This window comes from Phyllostomus discolor, chromosome 8 (genome assembly GCF_004126475.2).
Source record: "Phyllostomus discolor isolate MPI-MPIP mPhyDis1 chromosome 8, mPhyDis1.pri.v3, whole genome shotgun sequence".
In the NCBI taxonomy this organism is placed as follows: domain Eukaryota; kingdom Metazoa; phylum Chordata; class Mammalia; order Chiroptera; family Phyllostomidae; genus Phyllostomus; species Phyllostomus discolor.
Genome location: NC_040910.2, coordinates 92,518,679 through 92,545,595, shown reverse-complemented (window position 1 = coordinate 92,545,595; position 26,917 = coordinate 92,518,679). Strand labels below are relative to the sequence as shown.

Sequence of the window (26,917 nt, the reverse complement as noted above, 5' to 3'; positions counted from 1 at the left end):
ACAGTACAGATTACTCTTCAAATGTTTAAAGAATGAACAACTGAGGATCAGTCACATCACGTAATGGTAAAAGAAGGAAAAATAAAAAATGTATTCAAAGGAAGCAAGCTGGGGCCCAGATTTAAAGAAAGCAAGAGCCCTGGCTGGTGTAGCTCAGCAGATTGAGTGCTGGCCTGTGAACTAAAGGGTTACTGGTTCGATTCCCAGTCAGGGCACATGACTGGGTTGTGGGCCAGGTCCCCAGTAGGGGTGTGCAAAAGGCAACCACACATTGATGTTTCTTTTTCTCCCTCTCTTTCTCCCTCCCTTCCCCTCTCTCTAAAAATAAATAAAATCTTTTTTAAAAATTAAAGAAAGATAATAACTGCACACAAGAAAAGGAAAAAACATTGTATAAGGGAAGGACAACAGTTACAAAGGAAAAGAGAAAGTAAAGTTTTCTTGTCTAGGGTAAAGAGTATTAAGAAAAAATATCCAAAATTTGAAAATAAGCAAAAGAGATTACTGGGGTCCTTTCAATGGGATGCAGGATGTAATTTAGCAGACCCTCTGGGACTGACCTGATTAGGTAGGGGAGTGCATCTTCATTTGACTTTCTTTTTTAGTTTTTTAAATATATTTTATTGATTATGCTATTACAGTTGTCCCATTTTCCTCCCTTTATTCCCTCCACCCTACGCACCCCCTCCCACCCGCATTCCCCCCCACCTTTAGTTCATGTCCATGGGTCATACATATAAGTTCTTTGGTTTCTATATTTCCTATACTATTCTTACCCTCCCCCCTGTCTATTTTCTACCTACCATTTATGCTACTTATTCTCCGTACATTTTCCCCCTCTCTCCTCCTCACACTCCTCCGCTGACAACCCTCCATGTGATCTACATTTCTGTGATTCTGTTCCTGTTCTAGTTGTTTGCTTAGTTTTTTTGTTTTTAGGTTCGGTTGTTAATAGCTGTGTGTTTGTTGTCATTATACTGTTCATATTTTTTATCTTCTTTTCCTTAATAAGTCCCTTTAATATTTTCATATAAAAAGGGCTTGGTGATGATGAACTCCTTGAACTTGACCTTATCTGGGAAGCACTTTATCTGCCCTTCCATTCTAAATGAAAGCTTTGCTGGACAGAGTAATCTTGGGTGTAGGTCCTTGCCTTTCATGACTTTGAATACTTCTTTCCAGCCCCTTCTTGCCTATAAGATTTCTTTTGAGAAATCAGCTGACAGTCTGATTGGAACTCCTTTGTAGGTAACTGTCTCCTTTTCTCTTGCTGCTTTTAAGATTCTCTCCTTTTCTTTCATCTTGGCTAATGTAACTATGATGTGCCTTGGTGTGTTCCTCCTTGAGTCCAACTTCTTTGGGACTCTCTGAGCTTCCTGGACTTCCTGGAAGTCTATTTCCTTTGCCAGATTGGGGACGTTCTCCTTCATTATTTTTTCAAAATAAGTTTTCAATTTCTTGTTCTTCCTTTTCTCTTTCTTGCACCCCTATGATTCAGATGTTGGAATATTTAAAGTTGTACTGGAGGTTCCTAAGCTTCTCCTCATTTTTTTGAATTCTTGTTTCTTCATTCTGTTCTGATTGAATGTTTATTTCTTCCTTCTGCTCCACACCATTGATTTGAGGCCTGGTTTCCTTTCTGTCACAATTGGTTCCCCATACATTTTCCTTTATTTCACTTCTCACAGCCTTTACTTTTTTCTCTATTTTGTGATGATACTCAACCATTTCTATAAACCTCCTGATTACCAGCATTTTGAACTGTGCATCTGATAGGTTGGCTATCTCTTTGTCGCTAAGTTGTATTTTTTCTGGAGCTTTGATCTGTTCTTTCAGATCAAAGGTCTTTGGGCCTTTTTTTTTTTTTTTTTTGTCTTGGCAACACCTGTTACGTAGTAAGGAGTGGAGCCTTAGGTGTTCACCAGGGTGGGCAATCACATGGTTGCATTATGACACTGTGTGTGAGGAGGAGGTCCAAGAGGGAACAGTGCCACTTGCTCTACTCTCTGCTGGTTTTCAGTCACTTCCCTTAACCAAACTGGGCCCTTCTGGGACTGGTTCCTGTGTGGGTGGGTTTGTGTACATTCTAGGACCCTGTGGGTCTCTCCAACAATCTCTCTTATGAGGCTGGGAGTTCCTCCTGCCACTGCAGCCCCCATAGGTGTTTTCAGTCAGAGGCTTTGAGGCTTTATTTCCCTGCACTGGAACCCTGGGTTGCATGGTCTGTCTTGCTCCCCAATTGTTCCTCCTGGCTTATCTGTACGCAAATGTGGGCTTACCTAGTCCACCAGCCACTGCCTTGCCCATCTCAGTCCTCCACCCAGATGCCTGTCTCTGCCCCTCCTACTGGTCTGGTTGAATGTATCTTCTTTAATTCCTTGGCTGTCTGACTTCCATACAGTTCGATTTTCTGGTTGGTTTCTGTTTTTAAATTTGTCGTCCTCCTTTTGGTTATGTGAGGAGGCACAGTGTGTCTACCTACACCTTCATCTTGGCCAGAAGTCTGACTTTCTCTTGATTAGACTATTCTACAACTTTCTGGGAGCAGTGGTTAACCTGTAGACAACTGGTAACAAAGTAATTGCGTTCCCTGTCATAGAGCAATGGAAATGATTCCTATCCTTAGCACTACAGATATAAATGCCTTGGTAGAGATTTGTTTTGCCATCTGGTAAAAAAAAAAAAAACAACCCCAAATAGTATGCCTCTTGCCTTGCAGGAATTTCCACTGACAATTTTATTTCAGCATTCCTTTGACTATATAAATTTTCTGTTTCTTGACTTCTTCTGTAAACCAATCTTAATATCTTATATGTTCTATTATTTAATGAATTAAATAAAATATCTGAAGTATTTATTTTATATTTGAATAAGTGTGTTTTTAACTTATATCTTTTTAATGTTTATCTCTCCAACATCTAGTACAATTCTTGATATTTAGTAAGTACTCAGTAAATGCTTTTTAAAATTAATTAAAATATCCATTTCCAACATTTTAGATGTCAGTGGAAAGAAAATTTATCAGATAAACTTGTCACTGTCAAATCTTGTCATTAACTCAGTACTTTTTACTGCTTCAAATGTTACTCAGTCAAGTTATTTGAATGGAATGTAGTTCTAAGTGTACTAATGAACTTTTAATATATACTAATATATCTTCAGTGTGTTATGAAATTGTTAAAATGAGAATTTAAACATTATATTACAGTGCATAAATGTACTAAGTTCACAAATGTGTCATATTACATTAATTATTTTTAATTATTATTAATGTACTAAAAATTATTAATGTACTAAATCATACTGATGCCCCATTGTGACTGTAGCTGGATTATGTGAGATTGAGTCTCTTTTATGTTTCCTAAATTCTCACACATCTTAAAGTTTAAAAAAAATATCCATGTCATAGTTGACATGATAGAATACATACAAATGAGTCTCACTGGAAAATTCACTTCATCCCAGATATTGGCCCTCAGCCTTTGTTACAGACCAAATGTTTATGTCCCCCACACAAAACTCATATCGAAATCTAACCCACAATGTGACAGTGTTAGGAGGTAGAGGTAAGTGATTAGGTCATGAGAGCAAGGCCTTTCTAAAAATATTACAAAGAGCTCCCTCCACCCATCCACCATGTGTGAGGACAGAGCAAAAAGATCACATTTGAGTAAAAAACAAAATAAAACAAAACCACATTTGTCTCTGAACCAGGAAGCAGGTACTCATCATACACCAAATCTGCTGGCGCCTTGATCTTGGACTTTCCAGGCTCCCAAATTGTGAGAAATAAATTTGTTCTTTATAAGCTATCCAGTCTATAATATTGAAGCCCAAAAAGGCTAGGGCTGCCTTACTGACACAGGAACCTATTTTGTTGGACAGATAAACATTAGCCAAAACTTACATTCCTGGAAACTTATGAATACAAAACAAACAAGCCAGTACCTTAATCCACAGTGAGAAGCAGATCTGAGAGGGGAAACGCTTTCCTAACCAAGGGAAATAGTTTGGCAACAGAACTAATTGATTTAAGCACAGTCTCAAAGTGGATAATCGAGGTTAAACAGTGGATACAATTTACTGATACAGGAGAAAATGAAATGGAAACAATGTCATGGTTCAGGCGCCTCAAAAATCACCACCAGTGAACTAACCTGAGCAAAATTGCTGTGAATAGTTTTACACAGAGCAGTGACCAATAAAAAGACAAAGCATTATTCTTTCCACCGGATATTCAACTCATCAAGTGGGTTTGTATGCAAATTTATCCTCTCTAGTGAGGAAAGACTGAACCCCTTGACAAGTTAACTCAGCGCATATGGAATAGAATATTTCATTTAGAGAACTGTGGCAAGACTATCAAGAGGTATTTACTTGACATGAATGTCTAATAAATCAAAAGGATTACGTTGGGGAGAGTCAGAATGGAAAGGCTATCGGTGGTTGTGGAGGGTAGGGGAGATTCGTGGAATACATTTATTATCCTTTAAAATACAGTCTGGGCAGGTAACAAGAGGCAGTTATTTTGTTTCTTTTGCTTAAGCTTTTTCTTAATAGACTTTTTGTTTTAGAACAGATGTTCACAGAATTATAGTGAAGAAAGGTTTTCTTCACTATACCCCGCACAAGGTTTTTAAAAATCTCACTTCAACGTCCACCCCTACCTACACTCTCCCCCACGTCTCTTTGCTTCTGCCCCCCCCCCCCCCCCCCCCCCCAGGTTTTGGCAGGGCCGAGTTCACTCAGCGCAACCTTGCGGATTGCAAGGGAAAACCAGGTCATTTAAACCTTCGCCACCACCATCCACAACTAGGTCAGAAGTCAGGCTCCCGAAACCCGAACGCGGAAACCCTAACGCTCTCGCCCCGCCCAGAGACGCGAGGAAACCTTCGCCAACGTGGCTCCTCCAAGTCTGGTCCCCTGAGGGGAGCGCGAAGTGGGGTCAGCAGCTCGGGAAGACTCCAGAGGGGAGGGCCCTGGGGCTCTGAAGGAGGAGCCAGGGGCGGGACTACGACAGTCCCTACGTCAGGCCCCTCCTCCGAAGGCAGCTTCTGGAAGCCAAAACCTTTTTAACCTCTAGACGCCCACAAGGAATATGGCGGGTTACCCACATATGTGCACTCCGTGTCGGTAGTTTTGTTTAATGCAGACGCCTGGGCTAGGGGGTATCCCCTCAGGCGCAGCCCAGCGCCCACCACAGCCAACACCCTAAAACGCCTGGCTTCCGCTGGGCAACCTGGTCGCAGCGGGTCCCTTGGCGTGCTGCGCCGGGGCGGGCACGCGCACGTGAGGACGTCAGGGGAACGAGTGCGCCGCCGCCACCGACGCTGCCGCCTCCGAGCTGTGCCCGGTTAGCCGTCAGTGGGGCTTGAAGGTGATGGCCCTGACAGAGGTCCGTGAGTCTACCTCGCTCGCTCGTTCTGCAATTGCGGCCGGCAACTGTGTCCCCTCATCGTCATGAGAGGTCAGGCCTGAGGGAAGCGGGCGGAGGCCCCGGCGAATGGGCTCTGGGGGGAATAACTGAGACTCTCGAAGCTCGAACGTGGGTGGAAAATTCTGTCCTGGGGATTCCGGAAGAGTTGTTTGCGTTTTTATTCCTTTTCTTCTATTTCTTGCTGTTGCATGTTGGAAGGTGGGAGGGTTCAATTTTTTTTTCATGGAAAAGACCCTGAAACTGTCACGTCCAACGTGCCTTCAGAGGTTTGAGGAAATAAATAGCACCCTTGGCATCGGTGAAGCTTTTAGTGAAATGAACTAAAAGCCAAACCTCCATACAGTAACTGAAAAAAACAAAATTCAAACCTAGGAATGAAACAGAATGACCTGCCATTAACCCTAGTTTCCTCCTACAGAAAAGCCAGGCCGGCATCCTCGAAGGCTGCCCCACTGGTCATTTAGGGATCCTTTCCTGCCAGTGTCCTCTTTCGTAACCGCCCCCTCCAACCCCACACGCACACCGATGATGGCATTTTTAATGGGCAGACTGTGTTACTATCCTTATTAAGCCTAGGGTTACCTAGCAATTACATGGTGACTCCCCAAGTCTCCCTAATTTAAAGGTATTTGGGTAATATTTGGGGTGGGAGAGGTAATACTAGAAGCCTTTTTATTAGCTTTGGGAAAGATGTTTCAGCATAAAACAAATGTGTAGGTCACCTAAGTGAAAAGTTTATTCGTTCTCCATGATGATACTTAGTATTGACTTATTTTTTTTCTTCCTAGCCTTTCCAAGCCTTTAAAAATTATGATTCTTACGAAATGTAGTATCTACACTGGAGATGAAACTGCTCCCAGTGGGCACAGTACACGTACTGAAGTATTAAAACATGAATGAGTACTAGTGCTCAGATATTCACATATGCTGGGCACCCATACTCTGTTCTGCTGATTCCTTCTCATTAGAGAACTGGATGCATCAGTTCAACTTCTCTTGTACCAGATGTTCCCTAAAGTATAGTTTGTGTAAGGCAGCCAAGCCTTGGCAGTAAGGGAGGAGTCTAGTAATAAATGATAGGTAACCTGAAAATAATTCATCTGCTGTGGTTATCAGCCTCTCCTTTAGTGAACTGTTCACTTAGAACATTTTCTGCTCTGATTTTTAGAAGACAGAGACCTGAAGCAAAGAAATCTGGATCACAGAAAAAGTATTCAAGGGCCATGCAAGCCAACTGTAGCCAATTGCACAGTCATCCAGGAGCTGCAGGCAGTGAGGATGCCTCAGCCTCTCAGTGTGTCCACCCAAGACTGACTGAAGGTTCTTGTCTTCATTCTGGTGATGTGCATATCCAAATAAATTCCATACCTAAAGAATGTGCTGAAAATCCAAGCTCCAGAAATACAAGGTCAGGTGTCCATAGCTGTACCCATGGATGTGTACATAGTCGCTTACGGAACCACTCCCATAATGAAGCAAGGCAGCCTGATACTTCCATGGAATCTGGAGATCATGGTAGTAACTCCTTCTCAGAATTCCAGTATCTTTTCAAGTGGCTGCAAAAAAGTCTTCCATATATTTTGATCCTAAGTGTCAAACTTGTAATGCAGCATATAACAGGTAGGGTATAATAAAATATTGAATTGTTTCATTGATAAATTCACTAAATTTTATTTCTTTTTGGTAATCTACTTTAACCTATGTATTTTAGTTACTTATTTTCTGCTAGCTTTTAAAATTGTAAATGTTTCCTTTAAGTTCATGTCATTGTGTTGGCTCATTTATTTTTTTTTCTTATAATTAACTGGAACTTATTATCTAACAGGAATTTCTCTCGGAATTGGACTGCTTACAACTTTTATGTATGCAAACAAAAGCATTGTAAATCAGGTTTTTCTAAGAGTAAGTATAACAAACAATTAAAACAATTACTAAATGTTTCTCTCTGTAGATTATATACTAATTTTTGAGAGAAATAGGAATTAAAATAGTTTGACAAATTTAAATATATGGTAACATCTATATTAAGTTTTGTTATCTAAATGACATGGCATAAATGATTTGAATCGTTTTCACCTTAATAATCTTTGTAAGTCATGTTCCTGATAAAGAAAAACTGGGCAGGATTAAAAAGTTTAGAATGCTCTATTTGATCTGATCTGTCAAGTGCCGTCGTATTTTATGAGATAGTTTAACCACAATAAGTAATATAATTGTCATGAAAAACTTAGCTATTGCATTGTCGGACTTAAAGTAAACAAAATGTACATTGAATAAATGGGTATTGAACTATTTACATCTCTCTCAAAGAAAATTAAACCCAAGAAGTTTTCCCCTAATATAAATTATAAAAGAGTGGTATTCATATAAATTATTAGGATTAGTTTATAAAATTCCACCTTCAAGCAACTTTAAAGGGCATTACCTATGTAAAGGGTCATGAATTTTGACCTGGAAATTTGTAGTTAGAATCTACCAAACCATTAAAAATTTAACTCAGGGTTTAAAACTAGTAAAAGTTTTAATTAAATTAGTAATTAAAACTTAATTTTAGGCCTGGCTGGTATGGCTCAGTGGATTGAGCACCAGCCTGCAGACAAAAGGTTAACTCCCAGTCAGGGCACATGCCTGGGTTGCAGGCCAGATCCCCAGTTGGGGATGTGGGAGAAGCAACTGATCAATATAGCTCTCACCCATCAATGTTTCCCTCTCTCCCTTCCCTTCTTTCTAAAAATAAATAAGTAAAACCTTTTTTTAAAATTTAAAAACTTAATGTTAAAAAATAAATTACCTTATTAAATTATTGTTGCTGTCTGAGCATCTAAAAATTATGAACACTGATAACTTAAATGCATTTTTAAACATTTTATTATGTCAGGGAGACAAAAATAGGGAGCTGCAGAGGTAAAGTTTACATTTGGGTGGGTCCTTTATGTCAGCTTGTAGATTTGGCTTCTTTGAAACATAGGAAATATTTTTTATACAATGAAATAACTTTTATTTTTAAAATGTGGTTAAATATGGGTTCTGTTTTGTTCACTAAAGGTATATAAAAGAGTGTGATGATGTACATTTTAACATATTCTATACTTTTAATAAGTTTAATCTAGTAAAACATTCTAAGTTAATACATTAATCATTAAAGTAAAAATAGTTTAATGATATTTAAAATTATGGCATAATCCAAAGTAACAAATTATAAAATTATTTATTTTTCAGGAAAGGTGCTCAAAGATTCAGTGTGCTTGGTTACTGGTATTCTTAGCAGGATCTTCTGTTCTTTTATATTACACCTTTCATTCTCAGTCACTTTATCACAGGTAATTAGAGGTCCAAGTACACAATCACATTTTTTATGTAATAATATTCCTTAGCATTTTGCATATATTTTACTTGCACATACTTATTGTTAGAGTTCAATTTTTACCTGTCTGTCTCCTTCCAAGATTGAAAGCTCTAAGTGACTTATTCAGATTTGTATACCCAGTGCCTTGGCTCCTGACAGGTGCTCAATACATATTTGATTTTTGATACTTAAATTTTTATTTCTACAATCGTTATTAAGTACCATTTACTTAATACTGGTGGTGGTATTTTTTTGTTTTTTATTTTTGACAAAAATATTTAAGTTGTACAATATGATGTTTTGATATATGTATACATTGTGTGACGAGAACACTTGATCTTTGTTTCTAGAAGGAGATGACTTGCTAAAGGACAGTAGTTAAGTTTTCATGTTAGATGGAAGTGTTTTGAATTTTTGGCTTTAATCAGATAATTAGAAGTCCTGGTTTTCAGTAGTGTTGGAGAGATATGGCCAATCTTGGATATGATTTGTAGATGGAGCCAGTATCACTCAGATTGGATTGGGAGGGTAGGCAGAGGGGTAAATCAAGGATGACTCCTGGAATTTTAGTCTTAAGCAACTGGACAGATGGTGGTACCATTTACTAGGCTTGGAAAGACTGGGAAAGTAGCTGGTTTTGAGGGGGGAAAATCCATCATTTTGTTTTGAACATACTAAATTTGAGATGCCATGTAAAACTCTTAAGAAAGCGATTATAGATATATGTCATGAGCTCAGAGTAGAGGTTGGGGTTATAAATTTTGGTGTGATAAGCCTATGATTGATATTTTTAAAACCAAGACTAATCAAGGAAAGTAGTCAGAGGAGAGGACCCAGGACTGGCCATGCCCACATATACAACAAAGGAAACTAAGAAGGAACCATCATCAGTCACAAAGGGGAAAAAGTAGGGAGTATAGTGTTAGAAATCTAGGAAAAAAATAATTCAGGGAAGAAAATGGACAAAGAGACATAACCTTTGAATTTAGCAAGAGGGGAGAGAGTTGGTGATCTTGACAAAAGAAATTCAGTGGAAAGAAGGGAATGCAATCCTGATTCGAGTTGGTTGAGAGAATGGCAGATATCTAATTTCAGTGAATTTTCTTAGGTTACAGGCTAGCAAGGTACCAACCATGAAAAGTTAGGAAGACTGTTTTTTATACTATGGAGGAAAGATTTGAAATTCAAACATTTAAAAAATCTCTTTAAAATAAGCAAATGATCTTCTGTTTACATGAACTCTAACACTTGCCAAATTCATATTTTTTACACATCAAAGTAAAATATTCAGTAGCAAATTAAAAACCAATATATGAATACTTTACCTCTGTATGTTGCTCTGTTAAGTTTTGATGTTTTTCTCTGGGTAGCTTAATTTTTTTAAATCCTACTTTGGACCATTCGAGCTTCTGGGAAGTACTTTGGATTGTTGGAATTACAGACTTCATTCTGAAATTCCTCTGCATGGGCTTAAAATGCCTTATTTTATTGGTGCCTTCTTTCATCACGCCTTTTAAATCCAAGGTAAGAAACTAACATGTTTTGTTGGTACAATATTAGCAAGCCACATTAATGCTATTTAGTCTCAACCTAATTTTATTATCTCAGAATAGCAACAATTTGCTCAAAGACTTGGACCAAAATATTAATCTATTAAAAAATCAGAATTACATTTGCTTCAGAATCATCTAAAAATCAGTTCTGACCTCATATATGGAAAATACTTAGATTTGTACTTTTATCCTCCTCCAGGGCATTATCTGACTATAATATAACTGACTATATGCTGTTATTCGATGTTTTTCCCATTTTCAATAAAAACTTTAATACAAATTTTTGTAATTAGCAAAAACACACATAAGTTTCACTTGTAGTATACATAAAACATTTTCACTATGTCATTCTTTGGAATTCTTTGAAAACAAATCAGTGAGTGACCATAATATGTGAGAAGCAGGTTGAGGTTGTTGGTCATAACTATTAGCATTATGAAGACTAATTCATAGTTATTTGTGTGATTGTGTCATATACTCATGATGTTCTCAATCCAATATAAAGCATTTGTGTAATGTATGTAATTAGCATGGGTAACTATTTGTTTTCTTTTTCCTTCCTTTTTAGGGTTACTGGTATATGCTTTTAGAAGAACTGTGTCAGTATTACCGAACTTTTGTTCCCATACCAGTTTGGTTTCGTTACCTCATAAGCTATGGGGAGTTTGGTAATATAACTAGAAGGAGTCTTGGGATATTGCTAGCTTTACTCTACCTCATACTAAAAGTAGGTATCATTATTAATTTTGTCATTGTATGATTCATATAGTGATTACAGATTTTATTTACTATTGTTTTCTTCTTTAACTGGCTTAAAGTTTATCATCCTATCACTAGTTTGACATAAGTTCTAGATCTAGTTAAGGATGGAGAAATGGAACTATATATCTTTATCTTAACCCAGTGGTTCTCAGATTTTATTGGGGCAGTGGACTTCCACATAGCATGGATTATCTACGCTGTGGAGAAGTGGGGAGAAGAATAGAAATATCCATCTCCAGCAGTAGCGTCTATCATACACATAATTCTGACACTAGTGGAGTATCATATCCTGTTTCTTCTATGCCTTCTCCCCTCAGCTTAATCACTTTTATGAAACTATAAAATCTAAATGTTAAAAACATATGGACCAGGTAAAATTGCCTTGTCTTTGACATAGTTAACTTTTTGTCTTAATTGTACCTGTAGGTATTCAAATGTACTTTTTTTTGGGGGGGGGGGGTTTGAGTTGGCTGAAACCTGTAAATTGAGTAAAAATTCCATAATTGGATTTTAAATATACTTAGATTGAAATTAGTTGTGATATGTGATGAACATTATTATCAGTATTTGATATTATGGCACCTTAGCTTTAATTTCTGGGTTTAGAGATAGGGCTTTTTGAATCAATAAATAACCTCTTATTTCCTCTTTCAGCTTTTGGACTTTTTTGGACATCTAAGAAGTTTCAGACGGGTTTTGCGAATATTTTTTACACGACCAGTAAGTACTTTTTAATCATTTAAGAGAAACACTTTTAACCTTTCTTCATTATAAGTAACTTTTAATTGAGCAATTTTGCAAATGTGAATTTCCTATTTTTAAAAAACTTTTCTAATACTTTGGCACTTAGGGCTATGAGAATGATTTAGGAGTATCTGTGGTCAATTTCTTGACTTGTACATTAACCTGATTAACCTGAAAGTGGGTATAATGCTTATGTATTTGAATGTGCTTCTTGCCCCTTCTAATCACTTGACATTCTTAAGGTCTTATAAACATTCCCTTAAGTATCTTATCATGAACTTTGTATCTGTTTCTTTTTTAATCTACACATACTAGCTTTGTGTATTTCCATTAACTCCTTATTCAGCTTCTATGAAAACACTTTCACTGTTATTTATTGTGTATGAAAAAAGCTTATTACCAAAAATCATGTCCCTTGCAATTTTCTTACTGGAAAAATCTTCCCACTGATACTCAACTCTGTATGCACAAGTAAGTTCACAGCATGGAATTTAACAATAAATTGAGACTTCAATGTTAGTTACAAATGTGATTATTATGTGATTCTACTGATGTTACAAATTGCAGACAAAAGGGTGTCATAGGCTCATTTGCTATTTATAGCTTTTGTGGTCACCAGATTTCAGAGTTTGATCCTCAATTTTGCAGTGCATTAGGTACTCAAACAATTACATGGCCAGGATTCAGGGCATCTGACTAAAAGAATGCCAACATAATAATGTATGTTGAAAAAACAAAAAGAGGATTGTATCTCCCAACTGGACTACACTAACTGGTCAAGGTACCCTGTCCCTAAGAGAATAGTAATATAATACATTTTGCTGCATACTATTCAGACTTCATCCTTTAGACAAGATACAGTATAATAGAGAGTTCAGCTTTGGTTAGGTTTATTCATTATGTGAGTCTCAACCATTTAATTAATCTAGTAAGGTTTGTGTGACAATAGTTTGACTCTTTGTCTCTGTGAAACAGAATATCACAATCCTCAACTCTCTTTGATTTACTCGAGTCTCTTAGGAACATATACATGGACATGTGTATATTATGTTCCTTAACTTTGCCAGGGAAATGGCAATCATCATTAAGAAAGGAGTCTGCAAAATGCCAAAGTGCTAATTTGAAAGCTTGTCAGGCTAAGTATCTGCAGTGTACTCTGCTAAATGATACTGAAGGGAAATTGGCACCAAGGTCATCCACCAGTAACCTGAAGAAGTCTTAATATTTTTATCCATTGTCTTAGTTTGACTTTGTTAACCCTTGATATTTAGTATAAGAAGTTTAGATCATAGCTTCAGATTGAGTCAAATCATGCTTTGCTGTCACTACCATGACTGACTGAGCTTCGATGTTCTTACTCCCCTTTTAGCTTCCTCTTCCCCATAATTTCTACAAAAAAACTGATCTTTTATATTATTTTGATATAGCTAGTTAATAACTAAGTTCTACTGAATTTGGTGAGGAAGTTACTAATATCTTAAAGAGATCAGAAAATTTTTTAGGACCTCAGAAGAAAAGGAAAGTCAAAGAATTGCATTATTGTTCAGCCAGTTAATTTTGACAGTAACTCTACCCAATTTACATTTTGCAATTTTTTTTTCAAATTTCTTTATTTTTTTAAAGAATTTATTTATTTCTTTTTAGGGAGGGAAGGGAGGGAGAAAGAGAGAGAAACATCAATGTGTGGTTGCTTCTCATACGGCCCCCACTGGGGACCTGGCCAGCAACCCAGGCATGTGCCCTGACTGGGAATCGAACCTGCGATGCTTTGGTTCACAGCCTGCACTCAGTCCACTGAGCTATGCCAGCCAGGGTGCAATTCGTTTTTAAATAAAATTCTACCATTCTTTCCTAGTACTAAATGCTCTGACTTTGTGTTAATAATTAAAATTATTTTTAACAGGAACTCGTATAAAGGACACATGGGTAAAAATAGGGGTGGGTGGAAATGGGAGGGAGGAGGGGAGGGCTAGTGGGTGGGTTGGGATGGGAGTAAAAGATAGAAAATTGTACTGTAACAACAATTAAAATAAAATTTAAAAATAATTAAAATTATTTTCAGACTTAATAGTAAGGACACTGTTTACTCATCCCCAACTCTTCTTCACATTGAACTCATCTGGAATTTACAAAAATTAGATTCCTGTTGTCACATCCCCATATATCTGGACCCACTGAATCAGTCTCCAGCAGGGAACACAGAAATCTGTTAACTTTTTTTATTTATTGATTTTAGAGCAAGGAAGGGAGAGAAATATTGATTTGTTGTTTCTACTTATTTATGCACTCATTGGTTGTTTATTATATGTGCCCTGACTGGGGATCAGACTTGCAATCTTGGTGTATTGGGACAATGCTCTAATCAACAGAGCTACCTGGCCAGGGCCAGAAATCTGTTTTTAAAGCTCTCTCTCCACATGAGTTAGATTCAGTCAGCCAAGCTCTGGACTGACTTTTTTTGATCTATTACCATAGATAAGTGGGCTCGATTTGGCAATGCAGGGTCACCTAAATATATTATTGTAGATTTTATACTTGTATTTCAGACTGCTTAGGCTCTTAAGCCAGTTGAACCCATGTTAAATTTGAAGCCCTGTCATTATTAGGAATCTAGTGATTCTAAAAACCTTTCAAGATCCTGTTATGTGTTTAATGAATTTACCTTAATGCAGCCCATCAATATGTGGGCTCTGCATATGTAGTTCAGCTTTGAAATGTTTGTGCTGTTTGGGAGAGTTTTCAAGTGCCTAGTTCCAAATAGATTTGAGAAACACAGCATCATCTACATACTGGAAGAACAAGAAAAGAATTTGTAGATGAACAGAACTTCTTATTTTCATAGAGTTACGGAGTGGCTGCCAGCAAGAGACAGTGTTCAGATGTGGATGATATTTGTTCAATATGTCAAGCTGAATTTCAAAAGCCAGTTCTTCTCATCTGTCAGGTAATTATATTCCTAAGCAATCTAAATACACCACTTCTGTGACTTGTAAAAGTCACACTTATGTTAGTTATAAGGGGGAGGGGAACTACAACATTTAGCAGAAAGTAGCATTCAAGACACATACTGGTAATTTCTTATTTGTGGTTAGGGGTTTGGTAGGTTAGTTAAATCTAGTCCCTTATGTTCTGATGATTTTTACACAGAGGAGTGTATGAAGGGAAAAAGTAATTCATATGGCAGATTGGTTACCCTATGATTAAAAAACATGCTATTTTTAATAACTGGACACTAGTCTCTTAGAATAATACCAGTATTTCTTTTTGGATTGTGTAAGGCCCTTTCCTATGCTTTATGGCAAGTACTCTCAGAGACTTTATTAAGCCACTAAGTCATTATGCTTGATCTTCAAAGTTATCACCTAGGGATAGCTTGTATTTGATTAAAAGTGGTTAAATGGATAGTACCATCAAAAGAAATCTAGTGACCATTACTCCGGAATGTCATACTTACTGTTTTCTAATTTGTAAAATGAAGGGATTAGTGCTCTACAAAATCCCTTTTCCCTCTAAAAGAGTATGATTGTCTACAATGTGATGAATTTAAAATAAAAATGTCATCAAGTTTAAAATGTAGTTCTTAATTCCCTTGCAGCATATATTTTGTGAAGAGTGCATTACCTTATGGTTTAACAGAGAGAAGACATGTCCGCTGTGCAGAACTGTGATTTCAGACCATATACACAAATGGAAAGATGGAGCTACTTCATCACACCTTCAAATATATTAAGTTGTATAAACTTTTAAGGCCACAAAACACCGAAGTGTTGTAGTCCAGTTCACCAAAAGATCGAAAGAACTCCATGTTTTAAAAAATATATATGTTCAACCTAATGCAGATGCAACATTATTCTATACTAATTATTTGACAGAATGCAGTGTTAAATTGTTTTCTTGTCACCAAAAAAGCAATTGGATAAAACTAGAGCTAGTTCTTAGAGGAACTCAGGTATTCTTTCCTAACACTGTTTTCAGAATAAAGAATATTTTCCTCAATATTTTAAGAAACACATTATCTGAAAGAATTTTCTTTAGGGTTGACTTTATAATTCCTATTCTAAAAGTTCTTAAAATTTTCATAAAAGTTGTATTTTTAAATGAAAGTTCTAAATGTTATATTTTACATGTAACAATCAGATTTTCTAAGTAAAGATTTACTGAGGGTGATATATTTTAATACTGCATTGTTCTCTGTAGTATGATTAGCAATCGGTGAAAATTGATGATTTAATTTATTGTTTGTGGACCTCTTATATACAATCTTGCCATCAGTTCATGACCCTGCTTGTTGTGTAGTGCCATGGACTATCTTGAAGTAACTATTAAAATTAATTCACATGGAGCCCTAGCTTGTGTAGCTCACTTGGTTGGAGCATCGTCCTGTAAACCAAAAGGCCACTGGCTTGATTCCCAGTCAGGGCATGTGCCTGGGTTGCAGGTTGAATCCCTGGTGGGGGGTGTGTGCAAGAGGCAACTGATCAGTGTTTCTCTCTCACATCAATTTTTCTTTCACTCTCTCCATCCCTTTCCCTCTCTTTATAATCAAGAGGAGTGTACAGAGAATAAAAAAAATTAATAAATAAAATAATTCACATGGATTACCAATAGTTGGCTCCAAGGTAATTTGAATAATTTTGTAAACATGACCAACTCAAATCTTGGAAAAAGAATTCCTCCTATAACTAGTGTTCTCCAGAAGAGTTCTGGAATCTAATGCTTGGATCCCCATTGCTTGGGAGATTAAAGCTTGCACTCAGAGGCAACCAAATGCTTGGATTGTGTGATTTGTTTGCCTCTTAAGTATCTGCATAGTGTGGTAGAAAAAGGAATTAGGCACTCTACTCTTGAAACCTCTAAGAGGGACCAATATCTGTAACAGAAGTCTGAAGTGGTGGTTATATCTAAGTTTAAAGTACAAAGCCTCTGCCCATTTTCTTGATCACCATCTATCAGTTTGAATTACAAGTAAGATATAGTGGGAAGAAGTTAGGTAGAGGTAGAAAACCAATTTGCAGTGTTGGTAATGATAAAGGCTAAACCAGCATATAGATTAATAAGGATCGTGACCAATCAGCCATAGGTTAAGTCACTTTCATGCTTGTATGGCTACCCTAATTTGCAAAAGGACTTTAGAAAGCCTGTAAATTTTTACCTCAGGTATATACTGCCAGCTTATAAGTACACCTGTTTCTATACATTCAGCAATGATATATTTAACTATTATCTCCTTTGAGAACATTGCAAATATTGAAACCAGCTTATTTGGCCTTGTATCACCTTCCTAAAAGTTATTTAGGCATAAGGCAAGGGAAGGGTGAGAAAGACAATTTGGGATTACAATTTGGGAGTGAAGATAAATAAGCTGACTTGTTAAAAGCATAGGAATAGCACTTTACTGCATGGGTTACTTCCACCCTACTATTGTATAATACCTACTTACCCTATGGCTATATTCATAGCTTTGTTTCCCAGTATAATTTAATAAAGGAGATGCCCAGTGGACAGTGTTTGTTTTTTTTTTAACAAGAAAGCATTTCACACGTGAATTTAAAAGGAAGAAAAATGTAATAGGAGTGTTATGCCATCCACTAACAGCACTGAAACAACCGAAGCATTTCTCTACTTCTATTCCTTCACCTCAAAGAACGGGAACAGGAATTCAAAGAGTCATGTGTTCTGTGAAATCACATCACACCTTTTTAAAGATTGTTTCATCACCATTAAGAGTTGCTATTATATGTTTTATAAAAAAAAGTCAGTTTGAGAACTTCTATAGAGACATAATCTTGGCAAGTGTGATAGAATTGCCTCATAAATAAAACATGATTTATACAAAACTTTACCCATCTTACCCTACATATATTGAAACATTAGTTAAAAATAGATTTGTTCACTACATTATTTTGTGTATACACATCAAATAACCAAATGTAGTTGACAAGTGTGGCTGAACAAACTTGATTATTAGCATAAGAAAGTCTTTTAGTGTTTTTATGTGAAGCTAGCTTTCACACTTTTCACATGAGCTTTTTTTAAAAATAAGCAACTAATTCAACTTGGAAATCACAGACGTGTCATATCTAATATATAAAACCAGTACTAAAACTTGTTATATATTTAAGTAGCTGCAATTTTTCAGCAGAAACACTTTTACAACTGTCACTCCTCACTTGTATAGTAGAGTTGATCCTTGAATAATGTGAGGATTAGGGACACCATCATCTCCCCTGCCTCCATCAAAACCCGCATATAACTTGATTCTACAGTGGGCCCTTCACATCACTGATATGGAGGGCCAAACATATTTACTGAAAAAATTTCTGTGTGTAAGTGGATATGTGCAGTTCAAACCCACGTTGTTCAAGGGTCAACAGTAGTTTATTAAAGGTGAGAACCTGAACATATCTGGCATGTTAATGAAAAGAACTATTGAAACTATTTGTGTACCTGTTATTTCTTCCTATCTTAGGATAATAATAAAAAAAATCACTTCTATATTATGTTCATTCAAATTTGCATTTAATTTCTATTTACATTCATTCAATCTGAAATCAAATAATACAGTAAACTAAATACAAGATGAAAAGCAGAAAAGGTGTTACCCTCATAGCACTCCTAATAAGGCAGCTGAAGAATTTATTTACTCTGATAGATGCAAAGCCAACTTGGGATAAGAAAAAATAATAGTTTAAAGAGCAAACACAGATGAACCCATCTTTCAGGTGTTATTTCAAATAATCCACTGAGATAATACTTGTGCTGTAGTGGTAATTTAAGAATCACACAAGAAAAGTTCTATATCAATCAGCAACAGACCACAGGTCATAGTGTGACAATTACTTTTATGACTGTCCAGCTTGCTAGTGTTTACTCCTATGAAAAAAAGGTAGATGTTTGGACATTGATGTTATTATTTGAGAAATTAACCATTTTCAAAGTCTCAAAATCCATTCTTCATAAATTCAACATTTCTCATGGGAATAATCTTAGATCTAGCCCTTGTAAGCTAGGAACCATATGACTGAGTTACCAAAAGAGTTAGGTCCTATGTTAAATATAAAATCCAAGGCTCAGTATATTAACACTACTGAAGATGCATCTTGTTTATAATCATTTATTACTTAAAGAATGTTGAATTTATGGAGCATCATACATGCATTCTCCCTCACCCCACCCTCATTATCTTCTATCTCGAAAAATAGTATGGAAAAATCCTTCTTGAAGGATTCAAATTAGTTAAGACCATAAAGGGGAAAGAATATAATTTTCTAAAAAATCTGGTTCAAGTTCAATAATTAATACTTTACATTGTTAATCACAGCTGGTTTATAAATCCCAGTTTATTCTGTAATGCTACAAACCTTAAAAAAATCAAAATTAGTAAACTTCAGTTCTCAGTGATTATATTTTAATTAAAAAACAGCATGTATATAAAATTAAAAAATATCCTGCAATAGCTGATTTTGAAGAAAATAATCAAGTGATGAAAGAAAAGCACTTAATCTCTTTTATACACTTACCTGGAAGAATCATAAAGAACCCTCTTAGAAACTCAAGACTAGTAATATTGACATCATATATTTTAAACTATGCTTGGATTTTTACAAATAAATATAGGGCAAGCCATTTTGCATAGGTGTGTGCTTTCTGTCTGTGACACTACCGTGGCACTTGACATGTTTTCACAGTCACAGCAGGGATATCCATTTATGAAACACAATTTCTCAAACCTGCCACAGCATAGGAAATTAACTTCCCTTAATGTTAACTTGGAAAACTGTATTTGTGTGGATGGTAGATGTGCAATTAATGTTTTTTATGCAGAGAAGTTGCAGTATTTGCCACTATTGCTAGCAGTACTAATTATGAGAATGGTGTAACTATGGGGTGTTCATAGCCAGCCAATCACAGTGCAAATGTTAGTAGCAAATAAGACTAAGAAGGAATATTTTGGTGTAAAAATTTTGCTGGAATTTGGTCAGGCAGTCAACACCACAATTAGTAAATACATTTGAAAACAAGTATCAGAGTATCACAAGCCATTTACAGTCTGAAATAGAGCCTATAAAAAAATCTGTACTTTAAATATAATTTCTGCCCTTATCATTATGGTAGCTACTAATTTATTAGCTACAGTTATAAAGTTCTCAGTAGGCTGCTACAATAATGGGGAAATGGGGAATTAGGAGTGATTAAAAAAAAAAAGCTTTCTGTCCAAAGATGAACTGTTATCAATTCTTTCATTTATTGCCACAATTGAAAAGATATTTCCAATCATTTTTCATGGATCTGTTTTTACTTAATGTCATAGGATTTCATCTCATCTCACTTGAACTGCCATTAAAATAAGCAAAGCTTTGCTCTTTTCTGACTGATTTCAACATGCATAAAGAATTTTATGGCTTGGATCCTATGGCTCAAAAAGGTTGGAGAACACAGCAAGCAGCATCTATTTAAAAAAAATCATAGGGTTGCAAAATATTACAAATTGACTTTGCACACTCAGACTAAAGACATTATAAAAGACAGAAAGAGGCGATAAGACTTAACTGCAACTGCATGATCATCTATTATACCAGTATGCACTGAAATATATTTTTATAAAGCTCTGCAGATATTAAACCCTTTCACCAGCTAGTCATGGAAATGCTCTCTTTAAGGCAGGAAGTATTTAAGAAAGGTAAAGTTACCTTTATTTTTATTCTGTGTACCAGTAAATCACTGAAGATTTTGTTACAATTTCAAAAACATAATGTCTGTTAACATGTTTCCTTAATTAAGCCACTAAGTTTTCTTATTCACTGTGGAAGACATTCATCAAAAGGCCATCAAATATTTTTACAATCAAAAAATGTAGCCCCAGTATAGGAGAAAAGAACCTTTTCCCTTTTAAAACTGTTGAGGAAAAAATGTAAGGAAGGTAGACAGTAAAAAGTAAAACTTCAAACCTTACCAATCTGCTGTAAAGAGATTAGACATAGAGAGTGGACTATGGCAACACCCTCTTCCCCTGGATCTCCCTATTTCTCTCACTTTGCTGCCCTCAGTATGCATTTTATCCTGACTCTCTTCCATCCTTCTTCAGCCACAGGCTGAACACATTTGGCGTCTTGAACCAAATACTGGTATAGGAACAGGTGGCGATATTTTTCCAGTGCAATGCAGGCCCAGGACAAGGATGAAATGTAGGACATACAACTTATGCCCATCCCAAGGCTTCCAGTTAAGCTTAGCACATAGCAGTACTGCAAATAGAAATGATTAAATAGATTTTTTTCCTAATATTACAGACAGGTATTGCAGCTGGGTTACTGAAAATAAACCCCAGGTCCACCCCAATCCCTCAAACGAGCCACAGCTGTGGTTAACAATGATCATTTGCATTTTTATTATTTCATCAAGAGAAGAAACAGAAGTTGTCTGGCTTTCTTCACACCAACCAATAATTTCGCATTTTAAAGTTTGGGCTGTTTTCCATGATGAGCTGAATCAAAAATCTATTTGAAAAATATATATTTATATAAAAAAAAGATTCAGGTTGTCTGCACGTAAAACATCAATTGATAAGTTTCTTTTGTCTTTGATTCCATGTTGCTGGAAAAGGTATGACCAAGCTTGCATGCTAATTTGTCCTTGGTTGCAAGTATTACAGGCAATTTCATACTTTGCCTAATAAAAGGATAACCCTTCTTCGACACAATCAGAACTCAACAGTGATTCAAAAGCAACATCCTACCCTTAATACTGTCAGTTTCACGCCATCAACATGAATATCCTTGATAAGGTTGAGAAGATGTCACTAGGAATCAATTAATTGATGTGCCTAAGAGTTCTGCAATACTATTTTGCTTAAGTTTTTTTTTTGCACCATTGATTGATTTTTTAAAATCCAGGTTTATTTTCCCTCCGTCCAAAGTGTTCTATGTAATGACACTGAGTCTTCGAGACTGTCATGTCCAGCCTTGGTGTTTCACCCTGCAGGATACTCATAAATCCTCTCCCCACCTTTTTTGCCTTAAATTCATTAAAAGCATTGCTCTGTCATAGATTCATACGCAGGTGCTCTGGTCGTTTGGAGATCATGGGAAAAGCTTGTTTTTTGTATGGCCCGGAGTTCGGCTGTCGTATTGGAAGTGGGGCTGACGCTTCCCCACTCATCGTCACATCCATCTGCTCTATTCCACTTGTTTCCATTGGGTATTCCACAGGCGTCTGAGGATTTGCTGTGCTGGCTGAAGCACCTCTTCCCCAGAAATCCCCAGGAGAAAATTTGACTGGGCTTTAAGACAATGAAGAGCTATCATTCATTTGTCTGAAGGATTATCTCAACAAAAAAAAAAGTATTCCTTTACATTTAGAGGGAATGGGATAATACAACGTTTATTTTCATTTAATTTTATTTTTGTGTGGATTAGTACCAAGGCAAAAGTTGAGCCATCTCTCCCCTAGACTGCTAGTTTACCAAATGGTCTCTCTCTTTATACTTGCCCCAGTAAAACTTTCAATAATTAATTTTTAAAAAAATTCACTCCCCTACTTAAAACAGGTTCCCATTGCATTTAAAATAAAATACTTCTCCAAAGCTTTGCCATTCTATTACTCACTCATACTTCAGGAACATAGACCTCCCTTTTACTTCCAAGAAAAGGCCTAATTTTTTCCTCCCTTAAGACTTCTGCACAAGCTATTCTACCTGTAACCTCCTTGTATTTCTACTTTTTGTATGGCTAGTTCTTTCTCTTCATTCTTAGATGTTACTTTACCAGGGAGGCCTTTCTCTGACCACCATGAACATGAGCCCCTTGTTAATAAATACTCTTTGCTCTCTACCACCATACTCTTTATTTTTTTTCATACAGCACTTGGCACTACTTGCAATTACATATTTTTTGTATTTCCTGTTTTGTTTGTGATTCTCTCTAAATCATAAGCTTCATCAGAACCAGGGCAGTCCCTGGGCTAATCATGCGCCCCAGCATGCAGCACAGTCCCTGATGCACAGTGAATGTTGACTGGAAGGGGACAGAGGACAGCTGTCACTGCAGCAGCTTACTTTTAGGAGGAAAGGTCAACTATATAGCATATTATCAGAGATTAGTACAGACTAGTCACTTATAGTATGAGAAGGTACAGATGCTGGGCTTATGTCAACCCAAGAGAATATGATGCCAGATCTTTCATTTATGTAACTTGGCATAAATTTCTTAAGACATGGTCTTCTAGGTTTTTGTTTTAAAGGTGAAAATAAAGTCTGAATACCTGACAGGTGTTCGTGGGCTGCCAATAAATCTTCGAGGTGATCGGATTTTTGGTTCAAAGGAAAACTTTTCTTTCACGCTTTCAAGTACAGATGGAGCCACATAGGTAAAACCCTGAAAGACAGTAACAGTGGACTGCAGAAGGTCATTTGTCATACACACCAAGCAAATGTGTTAGTTCAGTCTAACACAGTCGTGCACACTCAGAAACACTACTCCGTATACTCTCCCATCTCCTCAATCCCATTTCACACTTTCTAACTTCTTCCCAGCCATTTCTTGAGGCACAGACCTCAAGAAAGCAGAATTCTATTGAGCCCCATATGCCAGCAAACAAAATTCCACTCAACTGAAAGGAGTAGAACGAAACAAGTAAATGTAGGCTCCATGTTCAGGTATTAAATACTAAGATAAATGCAAAGAAAATTCTAGTGTTTCTAGCCATGTCACATCCTTACAAGCACCTAAGAGTATCAACCCCAAAACAGTTTCTCATTATTAGGCCAAAGTAAAAATAGAATTCTCTAACTTGGCACTTGTGATTTTTCTGGTTTTACCCCAGTGATTGGATAGACTTAGATTTGGTAATCTTGATGAATTAAAAGACTGTTTTCACAGCCAGCCATTGTGAAAACCCTCAACTGTAATAGGAGATATGCAGTGTTATTAGCTTTAGTTCTTTTTTGGACCTTGCTATTAGGTTACAAGCTGTCATTTCTCTTGCTGTCAATGTTCATTTCTTTAACTATCAGTCCTCCACCTATCTTCCATTCTATGTATTAGTCTAGTTATCTTTGAGTAGGCATTATGAGTTACGAAAAAGGACTAAATGACATTCTAGATGAAGTCCTAAAGCACAGGTGGCAAACACAATGCCTGTGGGCTGAATCTGGCTCTCCACCTTGCTTCTACCCGGTGGCAGCACCAAGCTCCTTGCCCCTAGTTAAGGAGTAGTTACATTTACACAGTCCTAAAATTACATTCGGCCCTTTAAAGGCAACCACAAGGCTGATGTGGCCCCTGGTGAAAATGAGTGACACCCCTATAAAGCATGAGGTGCAATTCTGTAGAGCATATGCTTTATGATGGCCACATGTGGACTTCAGAGGACATTTCCCACATGTTCTAGTGGGCTAAAGCTGTAACTACCAAGAGGAATAGGCTGTGCTTTAATCATCTTTGAATTTCCTTTAAAACTATGATAGGAACTTAAATATTTATTGAACTAAAGTTTCCACAACTCCAATATTTAGGTAAGTGGGTATAACTATTTTTATTATTTTTTTGAAGAGAGCTGCTTTATGTACAGAATTCTGGCTAGAACCTAACAAATTAATTATTCTTTAGTTAGCCAATTTAATTAATTATGAAAAACTCAAAAATACTTTAATTGACAATGAAAGTTTAGCTATGTAACTTTTGCTACCACAACTTTGGATTTCCTTTTAGCTAAGTAAAATGTTTCTAGACTTTTTGGGCAGGGAAAAGCATCAAACTAGTTGAAATTCTGCAACACCCAACTGAGGAAAAGGTCACCATGTTAGATCAAAGGTATAAATTCCATATCATAATAGAAAATAAAGCAAAGCCACAATTAAAATGAATCATGCCTACTTCCCTAACTAAACAGAAGAGATTTTACTAAGGGGAATACAAGGACTCTGTATCATGAAAACATAAATTTAACAACATGCATTTGTCCTTCATCTCTTACCTCATGAAAAATACAGTAAAGTTGTATTTTGCATATATCCTCTCTTCTCACCTCACTACATAATGATATGTTCACAGAATTATTTCTATTCAATGTTGTTTACACAAAACCATATTGCAGGGGTGTCAAACTCATTTTCACTGGGGGCCATATCAGCCTCTTGGTTGCCTTCAAAGGGCCAAAATAACTTGAGGACTGTATAAATGTAACTGCTCCTTAACTGTTAAGGAGCTGAAATTACATTCAGCCCTTTGAAGGCACCTGCAAAGCTATTGTGGCCCCCAGTGAAAATGAGTTTGACACCCCTGCCATACTCTATTATAGTGATTTAAGAGTAATTTTAACCATACACAGTTTTGCACCCCATGCTAACTTTAGAATTTACTCTCCACCCAAATATATATTACTTTGTGTTACACTGTGAGCAGTAGAAAAAAAAAAGGTTGAGAATTAAGTTAGTTGACAAATCCAGTAAACTTGGAGACAAATAGGGAAAAAAACCCAGCTTCCAAATGATTCCTTTGCCCATATTCCATTCTCTGTAAAGGTGGTCCACAAAGAAATGACAAAGGATAATGACGAATGACAAAGGAAACAAATGTTACAAAATAAGGCACATGTTTATGTGATACATAAATATAATAAACCTAAGTGTACGTGACAAGCAAAATAATATGCAATGATGGTTATCAGATATAAATCTATCACTTTTGTTGATCAAAATCTAAAATCCTCGGTTTCTGAGGAGACAAGGTATAAAATCAATACAGATACTTTACCAATGAAAATTAATTTATTAACTATCACAAATGAACCTATATATTTTGTTGTTAAGTACTCACAACAGGTTAACCACCCCCCCCCGCCCCGCCCCAGGTAAAGACTTTGTTAAGAGTACCAAAAATCAGCTTCAGGAAATAGTTACAGTGAACTCTTTTCTTACTGCCATGGCTGTGTGGCTTTTGGTTGAGACGCTGAGCCAAATATCATCTTAAGTCAGTGAGTGGTCCATCCAAAAAAGGAATCACACTCTGAGGAACCATACACTCCTACTGTAATTGCTAAAATAGAATGTTGGATTATAAGGATCAATTTTCTAACATCAATAAGTTAGTACGGTGAAAACTTAAAAAAATAGCACCTCAGGTTATCTACATGAAACTGCAAAGCAAGAAAATTGAATTTTCTTATTAAAAATGGCTTTTCTGATTGAAAAGGGCCCATCCTCATACTTCAATTTCCCATGCCTACATGGAAATTCTATCACTTACCAGAAAGACCTGGTTGGCACTTTCACTGAGAGTTGAGTCATCTGGGCTGTCAACAGGTGTCTGACGTGTAAACTTTGAATCAAATTGACTCACATCCTCTTCAGATTGCTTTATAAAAAAATTATTAGAAAATGATGACTAGTCTATATTATACATATCAAATGCACTACATGCATCAGAGAAGACTGTAGATAGAGCTCTTTCACAGGGTTTGACTGTACTAACAGAATAGTCATAGCAGGCACAGAGTCAAGAATAAACATAGGTGGAAACTATCAAAGGGCAAATTACACCCTCAAATTTTAAAAATATATTAAATAGATTTTAGTACAGTTATCATTGCTATTAAAAATATGAATATTAGCCCTGTCTGATGTAGCTCAGTGGACTGAGTGAGGGCTATGAACCAAAGGGTCACTGGTTTGATTCCCAGTCAAGGCACATGCCTGGGTTGCAGGCCAGGTCCCCAGGAGGGGGCATGTGAGAGGCAACCACACATGGATGTTTCTTTCCCTCTCTTTCTCCTTCCCTTTCCCTCTCTCTAAAAATAAATAAATAAAAATCTTTTAAAAACTATGAATATTAATCTTTCTCAGTTACAAAGCTTTGGTGTTCCTAGTACACTAGCTAAATCCCTTTATAGAGATAATTTGCTTCACTAGTTGCTACAGGTTTGTAGTAAACCTAAAAACTATTGAAGCAGAGTTTAAAAACAAATCACATTTGAAAGATTCTCTAGTTAAAGTTTCTTTCCACAGCTTATTTCATTCCTTTAGATTTCTTCAGGAGCAAAAATAATATGCTACTTTGCATGAGTATATTTTATTGTGAA

General features: G+C 36.4%; 2 protein-coding genes across 7 annotated transcripts in view; one reads left to right on the top strand and one right to left on the bottom strand.

The window, feature by feature from the left end:
* The first annotated feature begins 5,314 nt into the window (after nt 1-5,314).
* RNFT1 (ring finger protein, transmembrane 1) lies at nt 5,315-17,342 on the top strand. Of its 3 annotated transcripts, none has more exons than XM_028519795.2 (9): nt 5,315-5,467; nt 6,606-7,057; nt 7,263-7,339; nt 8,657-8,757; nt 10,154-10,307; nt 10,905-11,063; nt 11,753-11,818; nt 14,685-14,786; nt 15,438-17,342. In XM_028519795.2, exons 2-9 carry the CDS (start codon nt 6,661-6,663, stop codon nt 15,570-15,572), a joined length of 1,191 nt encoding a protein of 396 aa, XP_028375596.1. In that variant the 5' UTR covers nt 5,315-5,467; nt 6,606-6,660; the 3' UTR covers nt 15,573-17,342. The 3 variants fall into 3 exon arrangements, with proteins under 3 accessions (XP_028375596.1, XP_035889484.1, XP_035889483.1); XM_036033590.1 differs by having other exon boundaries at nt 5,318-5,467; nt 6,609-7,057; nt 15,438-16,185; XM_036033591.1 differs by lacking the exon at nt 14,685-14,786 and having other exon boundaries at nt 15,438-16,185.
* Nucleotides 17,343-18,339: 997 nt separating this feature from the next.
* The window catches only part of RPS6KB1 (ribosomal protein S6 kinase B1), a 44,141-nt gene continuing 35,563 nt past the window's right edge, over nt 18,340-26,917 (bottom strand). The window contains exons 13-15 of one of the 4 annotated variants that reach the window (XM_028519799.2): nt 26,086-26,193; nt 23,102-23,214; nt 18,340-20,291 (exon numbers count right to left, since the gene is read on the bottom strand). In XM_028519799.2, the coding sequence (XP_028375600.1) occupies nt 20,183-20,291; nt 23,102-23,214; nt 26,086-26,193 (330 nt within the window). In that variant the 3' untranslated portion in view covers nt 18,340-20,182. Of the gene's footprint in view, nt 22,122-23,101; nt 23,215-26,085; nt 26,194-26,917 lie in introns of all 4 variants that reach the window. The other 3 variants (XM_028519802.2, XM_028519797.2, XM_028519800.2) reach the window with 3 other exon arrangements.

Bases quoted from the DNA above. Each gene is read 5' to 3' on its own strand.
- RNFT1 (XM_028519795.2), top strand. From the start codon at position 6,661: ATGCAAGCCAACTGTAGCCAATTGCACAGTCATCCAGGAGCTGCAGGC. The intron at 7,340-8,656 runs GTAAGTATAACA...TTTATTTTTCAG, and splicing joins TAAATCAGGTTTTTCTAAGA to GAAAGGTGCTCAAAGATTCA. The intron at 10,308-10,904 runs GTAAGAAACTAA...CTTCCTTTTTAG, and splicing joins TCACGCCTTTTAAATCCAAG to GGTTACTGGTATATGCTTTT.